The sequence below is a fragment of the Podarcis tiliguerta genome, assembly GCF_965153285.1.
Source record: "Podarcis tiliguerta genome assembly, chromosome: 9".
Taxonomy (NCBI): Eukaryota; Metazoa; Chordata; class Lepidosauria; order Squamata; family Lacertidae; genus Podarcis; species Podarcis tiliguerta.
The window spans coordinates 76,695,509-76,713,089 of NC_139542.1; the positions used below are offsets into that span (position 1 = coordinate 76,695,509).

Consider the following 17,581-nt stretch of genomic DNA (forward strand, 5'->3'; position numbering starts at 1 on the left):
GAAGGGGGAGGGAACTGGAGGGGAATTATGCTCTGTGCAAATGGCTGTGCACTAGCTCCTTCTACCAATCCCGGATGGTAGAAATAAAGCTTTTTCTCTGAAATTATCCCTTGAGTGCCTGTTTGACTCCCATTTCCGTCTCCCGGGTGCAATGCTCTTCCCACCTGAGGGCAAAGCCTGAAAAGGCTACAGGAGTTGTGGCGTCCTCAGGCACAGAGGTTTTCCAGGTAGCTAGTCCCAGTGTCAATTTCTGCAGGCAGCGCGCCTCCACCTGCACACAAGACAAGCCACCTGCAGGAGTCGACTCCTGCAAAGTGGCACAGCAATGGGAGATCCTTCCAGCAAGGTTTCAGGGCAGACCTTCAGCCAGACCTAGTCTGGCCTGGGATACACCCATAATGAGAAAACGAAAACAAAACTATTCACACAAAAGGCAGGCCTTACATCCAGGCTTTTACTGACCGTATATTAAAGACCTTTTCACAAGAGATAATCAAACACAGCACCCAGAATTAGGAAGAGATAACCAGGCTGGAATAGTAGATCATGTCAGATCATTTTCCTCCACAAATTTTACAATATTCTTCCGCGGTATCCACTTCCTCCCCCCTTTGATCTACATGAGCTTGCTATTTCCAGGTCTGTATCCTTCTCACTCTGAGTAAAAAGACTTCTTCATTTCAATGTTTACAGATAAAAATACCATACCAAATACTTTGAATCATTCCCAGATTCTGTCAATATCCAGGATAATATTTCCCAATTGCTAAATTTCCAGCAATCAAAACTGGAATATCTTATTCCAGTCTTAATAGATTACCTAAAAATAACAATTTCTTATCCAGAGATTCTATTTATTTTTTTAAAATAATTTTTTATTAATTTTTCCATAGATTCTAATTCTAACACAATATCTTTAACAATTTTTCATATTTCGACCCTCCTCCCCTGGACTTCCCTCATACTCACATTTTTTTTTATTTCCCTATTGTTCACCTTGCATATTTGATGTTTCCCCAAAATTTCCTCAATACATATTGTCTTATTTTTTGTTGTAGACAGTTGTGATTGTTCACTCAAACCCTGCCAATGAGTCCATTTTTTATGTTGCCTCTTCATATATGTTGTAAATGGTTCCCATTCTCTTTTAAAGTCTTTGTTGTCCTTTTCATGTAATTTTTCTGTTAGTTTTGCCGGTTCTGCATATTCCATAAATTTCCCTTGCCATTGTCCTTGTTGGTATTTCTTCTGTCTTCCAAGTTTGTGCTAATAAAATTCTTGCTGCTGTTGTTGCATACATAAATAATTTCCAATTTTCTTTTTTTACATCTTGGTCTAAAATTCCTAGAAGGAATGCTTCTGGTTTTAACAAAAGTCTTTTTAAACAGTTTTTTCAATTCATTATATATCATTTTCCAATAATTCCTAATCTTTTTGCATCTTGCAGGATGGCTTCTTTTCTAAAACGAAAGAAGAAAAACAGAATCTACCCCTCATATGAGGACGAGGCCCCTGTCCTACTGCCGGCATTGGCAAAGCCTTCAACATCAGCTGCAGAGGGCAGGAGGAAAACGCAGGCTGTACCCCTAGTCTTGCCAGGGCTGGTGCAGCCCCAGACCAGCACTTTTCAGCAGGCAAGCAGGCAAGACAGCAGGCAAGACAGCAGGCAAGACCCAAGCAGGGAAGACCTAAGACAGCAGCGGCCCTTGTCCCTGCCCAAAAAGAAGAGCCTTGCGGACTCTGGGCCAGCGTTCCCAGGTGAGTAGGCAGAACCAGATCCCTTTTGGGTTCCCCTTGGCCTTAGACTTGGTGTTTACCTCTACGGATGTTGGTGATCTGACACTAACTAAATGCGAAACAAAAGAAGTGCCATGGTTAGATCACTTCCTGGTGCAACTGGACTTCTCCGCGACCCTTCCCCTCGGCAGGGAGGTGGGACCAATTCGGATGGTCCGCCCCCGCTACTTAATAGATCCAACTGGTTTCCAGAGAGTGGTAGGGGATGTTTTATCCCAAGTTGATGGCCTCTCGGCTGATTCCCTGGTGGCCCATTGGAATGCGGAGTTAACCAGGGCTATTGACTGCCTGGCTCCGAAGCGCCCTCTCCGATTGCATGGAGCCTGGACAGCCCCGTGGTTTTCCCTGGAGCTAAGGGCGATGAAACAATCGTTGAGACGGCTAGAGCGCCGGTGGCGGAAAATTCACTCCGAATCAGACCGGACACGGGCTAGAGCTCAACGTCGAGCCTACCAAGTGGCAATGGCGACGGCATCTGCAGAAAACAGCAGCAGGAGACTTTTTCAGGTGGTTCGCAATCTATCAGAACCACTTGCACCACCGGGGCCTGGTAGGGACCCCAAGATCTCCTGTAATGCTTTTGCAAAGTTTTTTTGCAGATAAAGTCGCTCAGATTCAGAAGGAGGTAGACTCCACCGTGGGAGCAGGGCCAGGGCGGGAGAGTGCTAGAGTTCTGTCTAGTCCTGTTACATGGGATCAATTCCAATCTGTTACCTTCGAGGATGTGGACAGGCTGCTTGGACAAGTGAGCCCATCCTGGCTGATCAAAGCGAGCCAGGAAGGGCTGGGCGATGGGCTCTGCGGGGTGGTGAATGCTTCTCTCTGTGAGGGAGCCTTCCCAGTTCTGCTGAAAAAGGCGATCATTAAACCGCTTCTTTAAAAAACATCTTTAGACCCAGCCAGTTTGGCCAACTATCGCCCAGTCTCAAATTTACCATTCTTGAGCAAGGTGATTGAGCGGGTGGTTGCCAAACAACTCCAAGCACGCCTGGAGGATGCGGACCATTTGGATCCCTTCGAATCGGGATTCAGGCCTCACCATGGGACTGAAACTGCCTTGGTCGCGCTGGTCGATGATCTCCGGCGGGCTAGGGACAAAGGTGAGAGCTGTTTCCTAGTTCTGCTGGATCTCTCAGCGGCCTATAACACCATCAACCATAACATCCTTCTGGACCATCTAGAGGGGCTGGGAGCTGGGGGCACTGTGATACAGTCGTTCCGCTACTTCCTCCTGGGCTGTGTTCAGAAAGTGGTGGGGGGGGGGATGAGTGTTCAGACCCCTGGGCTCTCACGTGTGGTGCTTCAGGGTTCCGTCCTCTCCCCCATGCTTTTTAATATCTATATGAAGCCGCTGGGAGAGATCATCAGGGGGTTTGGGCTGGGTGTTCATCCGTATGCAGATGACACCCAGCTCTACCTCTCCTTTAAATCAGAACCAGTGAAGGCGGTGAAGGCCCTGTGTGAGTGCCTGGAGGCGGTTGGAGGATGGATGGTGGCTAACAGATTGAGGTTGAATTCTGACAAGACAGAAGTACTGTTTTTTGGGGACAGGGGGCGGGTGGGTGTGGGGGATTCCCTGGTCCTGAATGGGGTAACTGTGCCCCTGAAGGACCAGGTGCGCAGCCTGGGAGTCACTTTGGACTCACAGCTGTCCATGGAGGCGCAGGTTAATTCTGTATCCAGGGCAGCTGTCTACCAACTCCACCTGGTATGCAGGCTGAGACCCTACCTGCCCGCGGACTGTCTCACCAGAGTGGTGCATGCTCTAGTTATCTCCCGCTTGGACTACTGCAACACGCTCTATGTGGGGCTACGTTTGACGGTGACCCAGAAACTGCTATTAATCCAGAATGCGGCAGCTAGGCTGGTGACTGGGAGCGGCCGCCGGGACCACATAACACCGGTTCTGAGGGATCTGCATTGGATCTGGGCACAATTCAAAGTGTTAAAGCCCTAAACGGCCCCGGTCCAGTATACATGAAGGAGCGTCTCCACCCCCATCGTTCAGCCTGGACACTGAGATCCAGCGCCGAGGGCCTTCTGGTGATTCCATCATTGCGAGAAGTAAGGTTACAGGGAACCAGACAGAGGGCCTTCTCGGTAGTGGCGCCCACCCTGTGGAACACCCTCCCTTCAGATGTGAAGGAAATAAGTAGCTATCCTATCTTTAAAAGACATCTGAAGGCAGCCCTGTTTAGGGAAGTTTTTAACATTTAACGCTGTATTGTTTTTAATACTTGATTGGGAGCTGCCCAGAGTGGCTGGGGAAACTCAGCCAGATGGGCGGGGTATAAATAAGAATTATATAATAATTAATAATTATATAATAATTAATTAATTATTATTATTATACAAGGCCGGGGTCTCTCCTGGTTTCCTTGATGTCTGGGTGCAAGCCCCCCCCCCCCTTGTTAAGAGGCTTGTAACATGGAGCAGGGACTTCTGGGTGGCTGCTCCTGTTCTGCATTGCTGGGGGTTGGACTAGGTGACCCTGCAGGTCCCTTCAGACGCTACAGTTCTATGATCCCTGTTCAATTATGGCATACACCCGCTCATTGCAACTGGCGAGAAGCCCCCTGAGAAAGAACTTGCCGTCTTTTCTCGTGTATAAGACGAGGTTTTTTACCCCCCAAATCAAGTGTCAAATTGGGGCTCCTCTTCTACATAGGTAGTGCTGAGGGGGGACGGTGTGACGTTAACATATATGAGAGAGTGATGGAGGGGAAATAGTTAAATAGGTTGCACAGACAGGACCCAGGGGGATGGAGTCAGTGGGTCTATAACACTAGTTCTGGGAGGAGTTTTGAGAGGAGTTCGTTGGGAGTTGTGGGTGGGTAGTTGGTTGGATTTCATGGGTTGGCTGGTTGGGAAAGGCAGTTGGTAATAGAGAGACAGTTAGGGCAGTTGGTCCTTGAGTGTGGGGAGGTAGCAGAGATAGAGAGAGGAGCATAAGACTAAGAAAGGAAAGAGGAACACCGTTTGGAATGCTGCAAAAGTTTTGTTTTATCTCTGAAATAAAATACACTCTTCTTTATTGGTAATTGAAAAGCTGACTGAGACTGAAGTGATTTTACCAGGGAGGACCTGGTTGGTGGCAGCGGATTAATGGTGTATGGGTCAATAATCCGTGAGACAACTGGGTGCTCTGTACGAACGCCACAGACGGGCGCTTGGTTGTAGCCGCCAGGAGGAGATTCCTAGCCATGATTTCTTTGCTGTGGAAAGGGCTGTTGTCGACTGGCAGGCGATAGGTGACTTGGTGGTTGATGCCTGCAATTGTGCAATTTGATTAATGCCCCCCCCCAAAAAAAAGCTCAACAAATCTGGGCAACCCCTCCCCAAAAAAGCTTAACAAGTCTTGGCAATCTGCCCCCGTTTTCTAAATTTTGAGTGCCCAAAAATAGGGGGCATCTTATACATGGGGGGCGTGTTATACATGGAAAAATACGATACCTTTCCCTCTCATCCGCCTCATTTACTCACCTCTCTCTCCTCTCTCTCTTTCTTTCTGAAGAACTCTCTGATGAAAACTTCGAGTACTTGTGGATGGGTACGAAGATCCTGGGAGGAAGAACCGTCAGAGAAGCCTTGGAGATGATGGATGAAAGGGAGATTTTGGACACCATCCTCCAACACCTCCAGCCACCTCCCCAGGTGTGTGTGATGCAGGGTGGATTTGATTGAAATCAAATCGATTTAAAACATATTTTTACATTCTTGCTTGTATAATCTTAATATTTACAACCAGATGAAGGTTTCATTTTGGGAATAATAAATTTCCAGAGTAGTTTTTACTACTGATTTGGTTATACTGTTAGGAATGCATAGACAGATAATTATTGTGGGGTATAATAAGTTAACTGTGTACAGACGCTTCAGGTTACATACGCTTCAGGTTACAGACTCCGCTAACCCAGAAATAGTACCTTGGGTTAAGAACTGCCATCGGCTCAGGGGTGAGAGGGGAAAAGCCGGGTGGATTACAGAGAGCCCCCAAAGATCGTGGGAAGCAGCACTTCCTCAGCGGAGGAAGGAGAGGAGATGCAGGGGTCGGAGGAGGCAAGGCGGTGCCAGGACACCTTGCCTGAGCAAAGCGGGGAGGAGGGGGGTCCCCCATTACCCAAGCCTTCCTTGCGCAGTAGGCTTCCGCGCAGAGAGGGGAGGCGCAGACTGGCGCCAAGAAATTACTCTGCTGGGGAAGGTTGAAGGGCCGCTCACTCTCAGATTCTGCCCATGAATGAGCAAGACACGGAATAGAGGCGCTCTGCATTCTAAAGGTTTTGATCATTAAGAAGAAAGCTTGAAAACAGACTCTTGAGCCATATTGCCTGATTGCTCTCAAGCAACCAACCGATACCTCTAACAGTGGTGCTTCAGGTTAAGAACAGTTTCAGGTTAAGAACGGACCTCCGGAACGAATTAAGTTCTTAACCTGAGGTACCACTGTATATTTGGACAACTTTTCTGCTGTACCTTATTGGAAGGAGAAAAATAATCATTTCCTTAATAAGAATTTAAACAATTTATTTAACAAAAACAATAACATAATAGCATATATATCCATGTTTGTTAACTGATGTGGTTAAACATTTTTTTAAAAAAAATTCTTAGACTGAATTTTAGCATATATGAAAAACTTAAAACAGAGTCTTACTTCCCAGTGAACAGCCGTTGGACTATAATGCAACTTAAAAAGAAAAATATATTTCGAATTTTTTTTCCTCCAAAAGCATTTTATTTTAGAAATCCAATTTAATTTTTTTAAAATGTGATTTAAATCAAAGAAATCCATTTAAAAATAATAATAAAAAATTGGGTCATTGATTTTTATCCACCCTGGTCTGATGTTGCGCAGCGTGAACCAGGATTTCCCAACCTGGTGCCCTCTAAATGTTCTGGACCATATGCTGCCTGGGGCTGGTGGGAGCATGTAGAAGGGTTCAAGTTGAGGGGAACTGCCATGAACTATCACAGGCAAAGGCAAACTCGGCCCTCCAGCTGTTTTGGGACTACAGCTCCCATCATCCCTAGCTAATAGGACCAGCGGGTCAGGGGTGATGGGCATTGGAGTCCCCAAACAGCTGGAGGGCCGTGTTTGCCTAGGCCTGAACTATTGGGAGCCCAGCTTGGAGGAAGGTCCTATTTGCACATTCAAGAGACGACTTTCCCCTGGTGAGAAGGAGTGGTGACCGCCAGTCTGGGGGGGCTTGAAAAGAGGACCAGGCAAACTTGGGGAAGCAGAGAAGGTGATCAGTGCAGGATCTGTAGACCGGAAGAAGAACCAATCCATGAACTAGATTTGGTGGGGTGACTTGGACCCCAGGAAATGTTGCATTTTTTTTCTTTAACTTTTGCAACTGATCGTTCCCGATATCTGGGAACGTTTCAGAACCCGATATTGTGCAGTAAAAGTTTTGTGACTGTATTGTGCCAAATATGGCCAATATTTCCTCTTCGCTCTCAAGAGCAGTTAATTTGCCAGGCCTGGGCATTTGGCAGAGCAGGCAAGCAAATACTTTATGCAACAGAAAATTTAATAAATAATCATACTGGGAGTGGTATTGTCTGTTTGTTATTATGGTATGTATTTTTTAGTTTTTATATTGTAAACCGCCCTGTGATCTTCGGATGAAGGGCAGTACAGAAATTTAATAAATAATAGTAATAGCCACAATGCCTAGATTCTGTTTGTTCATGGCAGGAAACAAAGTGCTTTAAATGAATGGTGTGTCTCCCAGTCCGGAGGATTTATTTAATCTTCTTTGGAGTGTTACTTTAAAAAAGAAGAATAATTGATTGCAATAGATTTTACTCCAAATGATTTTTGCAAGAAGTCTATTTCTAGGCATGTGGGGGTTTTTTTAGAGAAGACAAGTGGCAGATAGATGGCAACTGCTCTCTAGACAAAAAACATTCACTTTTCTTCATTTTATTCCCAGCAGAAGACATCCAAGCCAGGACACAACAAGGTAAGTCCTTGTCGCGAATTCCTCACGGTGCTTTTAGTAGAATGCTCAGAGTCCCAGGTTCTTTAGTGCAGTATTCATTATTGTGAGCTCAATATATATACAAATATCTACAGAAGCAGTTCATCTAATCAGACAGAGTACCTGCACCTTGAGGCAAAAGAAGACTCCACACTCATCTACACCACTCCACCACTATTGGACAGGCTTCCCTTTTAAACCGGTGACAGCCAATCACATTACTGCTGCATCATTCTGACCCAGCACTTCCACAGAGGGTATTGGATCTGTAGCCTTATTGGAGTTCACTGATTGGGTCTGCATTGCTCCGGGACAGGAGGAAGGAAGCCAAATGACACCGAGGTTGATTCAAAGAAGAAAGAGTTTATTCTGCTCTCCGGATAGCAGAAGGTACTTGCGTGATCAAGTCCACAGCAAGTCCAAAGAAATGACAAGTTTCATGCAGTATATATATCCTCCAGGCACCCTCTCCCTCCTTCCAACCACATCAACCTATGTACGCAGGTTGACATCACATATGTTCTTGCTCTGGTATTCTTAACCATAAAAGGGTGTTCCTTCCTGTACTTCTGACCATAAAAGGATCTTCCTCTTCCTACTCTTATCTGGGAGGAATAGGTCATAATCTCCGGGAACACGCTCTGGTGCTGTTCCCAGATTGGGTCTGTGCGTCTTTTGTGGTCAGCACAGATAAGGCACACACACATCATCCCTGCTCTACTGGAACTTGGCAACATTGCCGCCACAGACTGATAAGGGAGAGAGCTTCGAGCACAGCCGGGTTTTTGTTTATACATTGACTCAGAGCTCGTTAATGGATTTTAGCTAAGGAAAAATAGGGATTTTGGTGCAGTTTTCAAACTGCCTTCACAGTCAGTTTTGGGTTTGGGAAACCCATTCCTTCACATCAGCCTGTTGCAAACTGAAGCCTGCAGACTTACTTGCACAGCATCCTGTGAATCCCAACACTCAAAGGCTTGAGACCTAATAATTCTCTTAGGTCTCGAAATTTAGGAGCATCCAAACATTTTGTATACAAATCTGCCACATTACATTTTGTGTTACAGTGCTGTACCTTGAACACATTTCTTTCCAAAGCATTTTTCACATTTCCATATCTTATAGCAATATGTTTGCTCTTGCTCTTAAAGTTCTGTTGGTTAGCAAGCTGTTGTGCAGCCATGTTGTCATTGAGCACAGAGATTGGCATTTCAGAAGGTATTCCAAGCTCTTTTGTTAGGCAAGCAAACCACTCTACTTGTGACACACATTCGCTTATGGCTGAGTACTCTGCTTCACAAGTACTTGTGGCAACAAATGTTTGTTTCTGGGATTTCCACTGAACCAGGGCATTTCCAATATATATGGCATAGCCAGTGGTAGACTTTCCATTTTCTCTGTCTCCCCAGCTGGCATCAGTATGTGCATACACTTGCTGATCATATCCTGTATCCAGCACCAGTTTGTAATCTTTTGTGCCTTTCAGATACCTTAGGATTCTTTTAAGTGCTACTCAATCTCTCTGAGCCAGGTCTGCACTTCTTTGGCTTAACATGTGCACTGCCAATGTTATGTCGGGTTTCGTCCAGCAACTTAAATATAACAGAAAACCTAACAAAGAATGAAACACAGTTGCATTCTCACATTTTTGTCCTTCTGGTTCATTTTTGTACTGTTTAGTTATGGGAGTGTCAACCTCATTTGCCCTCTCTATTCCATATGTCTTCAGTAACTTTTCGATTTTTTCCTTCTGACTCAGAGAGTAGACACCCTCTTCATTTCTCTGAACCTCTACTCCTAAGTAATTCTGAATCTATCCCAAATACTTCAGTTTGTGGCTCCAACCTGGTGGAACGCTCTGTCACAAGAGACTAGGGCCCTGCAAGACTTGACATCTTTCCGCAGGGCCTGCAAGACCGAGCTGTTCCACCAGGCCTTTGGTCAGGGTGCAGCCTGACTCCCTCCTTTGGCAATCTTTACAAAACTTTAGTTTATGGTTGCCATCAACTTTGAATTTGATCTTAATTAATTTTTTATAATGTTTTATAATGTTGCACTATTTTAGTGTTGTTAGCCGCCCTGAGCCCGGCTTCGGCTGGGGAGGGCGGGATATAAATAAAATTTATTATTATTATTATTATTATTATTATTATTATTATTATTATTATGTATTTGTTACCTAGGCTGTTTATAAACCAAGACCCTTGCTTTAGTACAGTTGTTATTAGACAGATATCATCAACATACAAAGTAAATAACAAACGCTTCCTTGCACCATTGCTGAATATAAACAGGAATCAGCCATGCTTTGTTTGAATCCCATCTTTTTCAAAGTTGTGTCTATGCATTCATGCCATAGACGTGCACTTTGGTGTAAACCATATAGTGCCCTTTGCAGCTTTAACACCATGCTGTCTTTTTCCAGCTCATAACCTGGTATTTGCTGTAACTACACCTCGGCGTCAATAGCAGCATTTAGATATGCTGAGGCAACATCAAAATGATTAACTTTTAACCCCCTCAGACTTGCCATTGCTAAAACTGATTTTACTGTTTCAGCCTTTGCTCTTGGGGCAAACACTTCATCATAATGTATCATTTTCCTTTGTGTAAAGCCCCTTGCAACCAGCCTGGCTTTCCTCTGACAACTACCACCAGCCAGCTTTTTCACTTTAAAAACCCACTTACAGCTTATGGGCTTTTTACCTTCAGGCAATTCTGTAGGTGTCAGCATCGCCCTTGAGCCAGTGTCACCAACTGGACTCATCCACTTCAGCCCCAACTGGGCTAGGCGAGCTGGATAGCACTTCCAGAGACCACCTTCTGCACAGGAAGAGGTCAAAGTGCTGTGGACTCACAGCTTAGAGTTGTGAGCACCAGATTCACTTCCACAAGAAGACAGTCATCGCACAGCAGAGTATAGCAGAGTACAGCAGAGCATAAATGACTCAGAGAACAGCTCTGTAAAATATCTTCTTTATTCTAGCTACAACTATAATACACAACTATATACAGAGCTAAATGAGGTCTAAACGAAAATGAATGCTGAACTGCACTGAGTGTCTGCAGCTGCTCTTAGCAGCAACCTTATCTATACACACGATCTCTCTCTAACACTCAGTCTCTCTCTCCGACGCTTTGATGTGAGGCTGGAGCGGAATAAGTAGAGAGCAAAAACCGCCCCCTCCTCTCTGGAGAATCAGCAGAGAACATCAGCAGATTCTTGGATATGGGAGGGGTGAAATCTCCTCAGTAGGTACAAACACATTGTTATTTAGCAGAGAGTTATACTCTACCTGCATTGCCTTTAACCACACCTCTTTCTCTAGAGTAGGTAACTCCTGCACTTCTTCAAAGTTTGCTGGCTCAGTTATACAAACCTGGTTTATGGTGGCTGGGAACCCATAACGGGCTGGAGGTTGGCCTTTATTACTTCTTTCAGACCTCCTTGGTTCATTAATCTCACCCCCTGGGCTACCTTTAGGACTGCTTTTGGGGTGGATTGACTCTGGAGATTTACCTCCTTCTGTCCCTGTTGCACTTTCTCCCCACCCCCTGCTCCATGCTAGCAGCTGGAGAAAAATGCTCAGTCTTTACCTCCTCCCTTTCAATTTCTCTGGGAGAGCTGCCAATTCTTAGCTTTCTTTCAACGGCCTTATCAGGTACGCTTGGCAGTAAAACGTTTTCTGGCAGCAGGTTTGCATGTATCTTGGGCCAATTTCTTTGCTCATTAAAGCTGGCTGACCGACTATAACTCAAAAGATTTTTATCATCTTCAAACCTGTAGGCTTTCGTACCGCTTTCATACCCAAGAAATAGCAACTGCGGTGCCCTTTCCCCACCTTTTCTTCGGGGTTTTTACAGGTATGCCAACCCATGCCTTTGTACTGCTCCGGTGGGAAGGTAAACGGCATTTCCATGTGCTGCTCTGGTTTCGCCAGAAGCAGCTTAGTCATGCTGGCCACATGACCTGGAGAAACTGTCTGCGGAAGCGGACAAATGCCGGCTCCCTCGGCCTTAAAGCGAGATGAGCTTTAAGCCCAGAGTCGTTTGCGACTGGACTTAATTGTCAGGGGTCCCTTTACCTTTACCTTTAAAGAGTTGTAACATGACTTGGGAATTCAGAAGATGTGTAAAATTGCATGCAAATCATTAAAACAATTGCCTAGTACTTGCAATCTATTATTATTTAGTATTACCCGACATTTTCAGATGGTAAAATTGAAATTCTTTGGTTTTCCAAAAGCAGTTGATGTAGCTGGTGCGGTCTCCTCCCTGTAACTCACCCAAACCTTCCCCAACCCTTAGAACGCCCTCTATAGATACTATGGACTCAAGCTGCGGGATTCCAGGAGCGCAGAGACAGTCCACCAGTACCTGCACTTACTCCTGAGGTTGCCTCTCGAAGAGGAAGCAGACAGAGAGGTGAGTGAATGTGTGGGATGTCAGGGGGGAGGAGAGCCAGCGGGACTGGGACTGTGCTCACATGGAGACTCTCCACCTCCAGCCGTGTCCTGGAAGAGCCTTCTCCTTCTGAACCCTCATGCTTCAAGCGCCTCCCCAGGCTGCTCCCCAGTGTCCCACCACCACAATCCAGGGTCCCCCACTCTTACTCATCCTGCCAGTCCCTGACATTACCCCACAGACCCCACCAGCCCTCTGTCCTGATTTCCGGATTGGTCTCTGCTCGTGACCTTCGTTCCTCCAAGGATTTTGTGCCCACCCAGTCACCCCCTCAAAGCCCCTTACAGGAGGAACCGCTTTTCAGCATTCAACATATCTGGGGCAGATTTGTTTAGTTTTGGGTTAGATCAGAGCAGCCAACAAGTGGCCCTCAATGCCTTTCTTGGCAGCCCTCAGCAACCTTGGAGGCACCCCTACACACCTGTAGGCCTTGCACCGCCTTCCCAAAGCTGGGTAAGGAGGTGCTGGGCTTGGGGAAGGAGGCAGGTGTGATCTGTCAGGGTCCTAGAGTCCTCAGTTAGCTCTTTCCCATCTTTGGCAAGAAGGTGGGAAGGCGCTAGGTCCCACCAGAGCCTCGTGCCTCCTTCCCAAAACCCAGCGCCTCACCTGTCTACCTTTGGGAAGGCAGCATGCGGGCCGGGGCGTGTGTGTCAAATTTTGGCCTTGCTCCCCTCTCCCACATGACAAGTCAGTGTGCGGCCCACAGTTCTGTGCTGAACTACTCTTGTGGCCCACTTGGTATGAGAAATTGGAGCACCCTGGTTTAGATGGTGCATATTCCTGCTCTGGCGCCCTTGGGTGAGGGGTGGATTACAAATACTTCCAGGGAATAAATGATGCATTTTAATGTAGTTGGGTGTTTAATGAAGCCAAGAACTGTATCACAAGATTCGAAAATGTCAGAATGCAAGGTATCCTTGCATTGCAAGCTGCACATGAGTCTGGGAGGTGTGGTCTGGTCAGTTCACATCAGAATCCACAGAAATATCGTTCTTCAAACCACCCCTATTATTATCCGGGATGAAAGGATCTGTTCAAATTGGTTCTCTAAGTGTCTCATTTTTCCACTCTTAAATTTGGTTCCCCACATTTTGCAGCAATCTGCTTACAGAATCACATTTATTCTCCATCCCCCATGATCAGCTTAGCTTAATGGTTGCCCTCAATTTCATTTTAATTGATTTTAATTAATTTTTATAATGAAATGTTTTTAGAATGTTGTACTATTTTATTGTTGTTAGCTGCCCTGAGCCCGGCTTTGGCTGGGGAGGGCGGGTGTCAGAGCTGGCTCCGGGTCCCAGCTCACCAAGGACCAACGCTAGCCGGTAGTACAGTATCAAAGTCTTTATTGAAGAATAGTCTCCATTTCCAAGTCTCAGCGTCCCAGCTCTACGTCTGGACTTTAGACCGGCGAAGCTCTGTCTGAGTCCCCACCCCCTGTGCACCGGTTTAAGACTCTAATCTTACTCCACCTCTTCCTTCTCTCTCTCTTCCTCTGGGTCTTACTACCCCCCGGGGTCTCTTCTCTCCGGGACTCTTCTGACGCAGACGTTGACCCGTCTGACTCCTCCCCCTCTCTTCGGCGGGCTTTAGGACCTGGCTCCCTACCCGGGCTGCCCACCTTGCCGCCCTCCTGTACATTTGAACTTGGCGCGCGCGCGCGTTTAACTTTCCTGATGACCGTTTCCTCGCTCCCTGACGAGGGTGTGGTCACTCCTGCCTCACGTTCTCCCTCTGCCTGCGCGCTCCCTGATCCCGATGCCTTGGACTCCTCCCCCCTACTGCCCTCTGGGGGGGACGCTGGTCCGGATTTCCAGCTGCTACTCTCTGAGTCCCCTCTGGCCCCTTCTTCCCGAGGTGTCCCCCTGGGCACTCCCCTTGCCCTGACCATGGGGGCCCCTTTCTGTGAATCCTCCGAGTCACTGGAGAGACTCAGAGACCTCGGACTACTGTCGTCGCTGACATTTCCTTCAGACTCCTCCCCCTCGCTCTCCGTTTCCTCCCTCTCCTGTGACTCTTCTCCTGAACCCCTGACATCCATCCCCCCCTCGAAGCCCCCCCTTCCCCCCTCCCCTTCCTCCGGCGGGGGTGCTGGGTGCTCCGTCGTTGTGGGGGTGAATGGTGGATACAGTTCGTCCCCCGTGGCGTGCATCCAGTGAGATAAATCCGGCTCGTCCTCCGTGTCTCCGCCTACCTCGTTCTCCTCTGCTTCCATCTCCGTGCCGCCATGCTCGAACCCAACGTCCTCCCCCATCACGTCCATGTCCCTCTCACCCTCGTTCCCCTCTGGGTCCGTTGCCTGCCAAGGGCCCCTCAGCCACCTCTCCTCTCCTCGATTGTCCCACCAAAACGAGCGGTCTGAGGCAAACCCCGAGGGCGAACCCTCCGGTGAACGTGTTTCTAATGCTGGTTCTTCGTCCGAGGTGAATCCCTGGAATGTGCTGGTAGAAAGCGTGGGTGTGAAAAGCCAGTCGTCGAAATACTCGGCTGGCATGGGCCTGTGTGGGAACAAGGCATGAAACTCCTCTTTGAGAAGAGGCTCGTCCAGGGCATAGTCCGGCACCCAACTGTTGGCGCTGGCCGGGGTACCTTCCCTTGCGAGAAAATATTCTACTCCCTCTTCCCCCCATCTCGAGTCCAAAATCTCTGTGACCTGGTTGATGGGTTCCCTTCTTGGCGACTCCCTCCTCGGGGGGGTCTCCCTATACGGGTCTGGTGCCGTGCCCTGCGCCTGAAATCGGTGAGGTGCTTTGTAGGGCGTGAGCACCGACCTATGGAATACTGGGTGCATTCTGGATCCCTCCGGAAGTGTCAACCGGAAGGCCACCGGATTGATCTGTGCCTCAACTAGGTAAGGTCCTAGCTGCTTATGTCCGAGTTTCTTCTTAGCTAAGGATCTGGTCGGCACTGCGTGGGCCGCTAACCACACCCAGTCTCCCACCTGTATGTCTTCCCCAACCCTCCTGTGCTTGTCAGCCTGCAGTTTGTATGCGTGCTTTGCAAGCTCTAACTGCCTCCTAAGCTGCTCGTGAACTTCCTGCAATTCTGCCGCCAAGACTTCCGCTGTCTGTGGTTCCCCCTCCCCCAGTCTCTCTAACCCCGGGAAGGTTCTGGGATGCCTCCCGTTGTTGGCGAAGAACGGCGTCACCCCTGTGGACACGTGCTTCGTGTTGTTGTAAGCGAACTCAGCGAGCGGCAGGTAGTCCACCCATGTCGTCGGCTGTTGATTTGCATAGCATCTCAGGTACTGCTGCATGATGGCGTTGACGCGCTCCGCTTGTCCGTTGGTCTGCGGGTGTCTCGCTGACGCTAGGTTGATCTTGACGTTCAGGAAACCCATCAGCTTCTGCCAGAAGCTCGAAATGAACTGGCGCCCCCTGTCGGACAAGATAGACCGTGGCAGCCCGTGCACCCTGAAGACGTGGTCTATGAACATTTTGGCGGTCTGTTCTGCCGTGGCGACCTTCGCGCACGGAATGAAGTGGGCCATTTTAGTGAACATGTCCACCACCACTAGCACTGCCGTTTTACCCCTTGAGCTGGGTAAATCCGTGACAAAGTCCAGGGCCACCCTCTCCCACGGTTCGCTCGGGGTCTGTAGCGGTTCGAGCAGTCCTGCCGGAGGTTTGTGCACTGACTTGGCCCTTTGGCAGGTGTCGCACCTCGAGACGTACTCCGCGACTTCCCCCCTCATCTTGGGCCACCAGAAATCTCTGGCAACGAGTTCTGCCGTCTTCTCCTTGCCAAAGTGCCCGGCGGTTGGCGCGTCGTGCAACTGCTGCAGTACTTTCGCACGGAGTTCGTCTCCCGGTACATAGAGTGCTCCTCTGCGGATGAGCAATCCGTCCCGTATTTGGAACTCGTTGTCTTTCACCGTGCCCTTGCGCACCTCCTCCATCTTGGCTAGTGCGAAGGAGTCCTCCTGCAGTGCTCGACAGACCGCCTCCAGGTCCACGGTTGCGGAAGCGCACGCCCACGCTTTCGGTGCGAAAATGTGCTTGGCTGCTGCTGGTGCCGCTTCTTCGAGGTATTGCGGCTTTCTGGACAGTGCATCTGCCATGATGTTGTTGTCGCCCGGGATGTATTCTATCCTGAAGTCGAAATCTGCAAAGAACTCCGCCCATCTGATGTGCCGCTGGTTCAGGAACCTTGCCGTGCGCCAGTACTCTAGGTTCTTATGATCCGTGCGAACCTGCACTGTGTGTTTGGCCCCGATGAGGAAGTGCCGCCACGCCTTGAATGCTGCATGAATGGCCAGCAACTCCCTGTCCCAGATGGTGTAGTTCTGCTCTGACTTGCTGAGCTTCCTAGAGTAGAAGGCACACGGTCTCCAGTCCCCATGCGGGTCCTCCTGCAACAGTACGGCGCCCACGGCTCTGTCTGAGGCGTCCGTCTCAACTCTCAGCGGTTTGCTGGGATTCACATGCAATAGCTGCCCTTCGGACGAGAAGAGACGCTTAAGGTTCTGGAAGGACTGCTCCGCTTGCTCCGTCCAGATGAACTTCTTCTTCTTGGAGCTGAGCGTGTCGGTAATGGCCGCTGTCTGCATTGCGAACCCCTTGATGAACTTGCGGTAAAAGTTGGCAAACCCCACAAACCGCTGGACCTCCTTCCGATTGCGCGGGCTCTTCCAGTCCAACACTGCGCGAACCTTGGCGCTGTCCATGGCGAGCCCCTTGTCCGACAGCTTGTAGCCCAGGAAATCCACCTCCTTCCTGTCGAACTGGCACTTCTCCAGCTTGGCGTATAGCCGATGCTCCTGCAGTCGCTGTAGAACCTCCTTGACGTCCCCCTCGTGGGTCTCCTCAGATTCCGAGAATATCAGGATGTCGTCCAAGAAGCAGACGCATTTCTTGTAGAGGAGACCCGCCAGGACGTGATGCATGAAGGCTTGAAAACAGTGGGCGCCATTTTGTAAACCGAAGGGCATAACTCTGTATTCATATGTGCCCAGGGGCGTGAACATGGCAGTCTTCCACTCGTCCCCCTCCCGTATGCGAATCAGGTTGTACGCCCCTCGCAGATCCAACTTTGTAAAAACGCGTCCTTTCCTCACCGTTGCAAGCAGGTCATCTATTTTGGGCATAGGAAAGGCTGTGGGCTTGGTCTTTGAATTTAAGAGCCTGAAATCCACTACAAGCCTCTTTTGGGGCGTGTCCTTTTTCTTCACAAAGAATACAGGACTGCCCCCTGCTGCTTTCGACTCCCGGATGAAACCGCGCTTCAAGTTGAGGTCTATGAACTCCTTGAGCTCCTGCAGCTCGTCTTCAGACATGGAATACAATTTTTCCCGGCTGGCAGCGTCGCCCCTGGCAGGAGGTCAATCTGGCAGT

At 48.6% G+C, this 17,581-nt stretch overlaps 1 protein-coding gene across 1 annotated transcript in view; it reads left to right on the forward strand.

Moving 5' to 3' along the window:
* The window catches only part of LOC310657870 (maestro heat-like repeat family member 5), a 54,436-nt gene that overhangs the window by 3,827 nt on the left and 33,028 nt on the right, over positions 1–17,581 (forward strand). The window contains exons 2-5 of the mRNA XM_083399023.1: positions 1,448–1,758; positions 5,312–5,451; positions 7,737–7,766; positions 12,093–12,209. Coding sequence (XP_083255149.1) covers positions 1,449–1,758; positions 5,312–5,451; positions 7,737–7,766; positions 12,093–12,209 — 597 coding nt within the window. The 5' untranslated portion in view covers position 1,448. The remainder of the gene's footprint in view (positions 1–1,447; positions 1,759–5,311; positions 5,452–7,736; positions 7,767–12,092; positions 12,210–17,581) is intronic.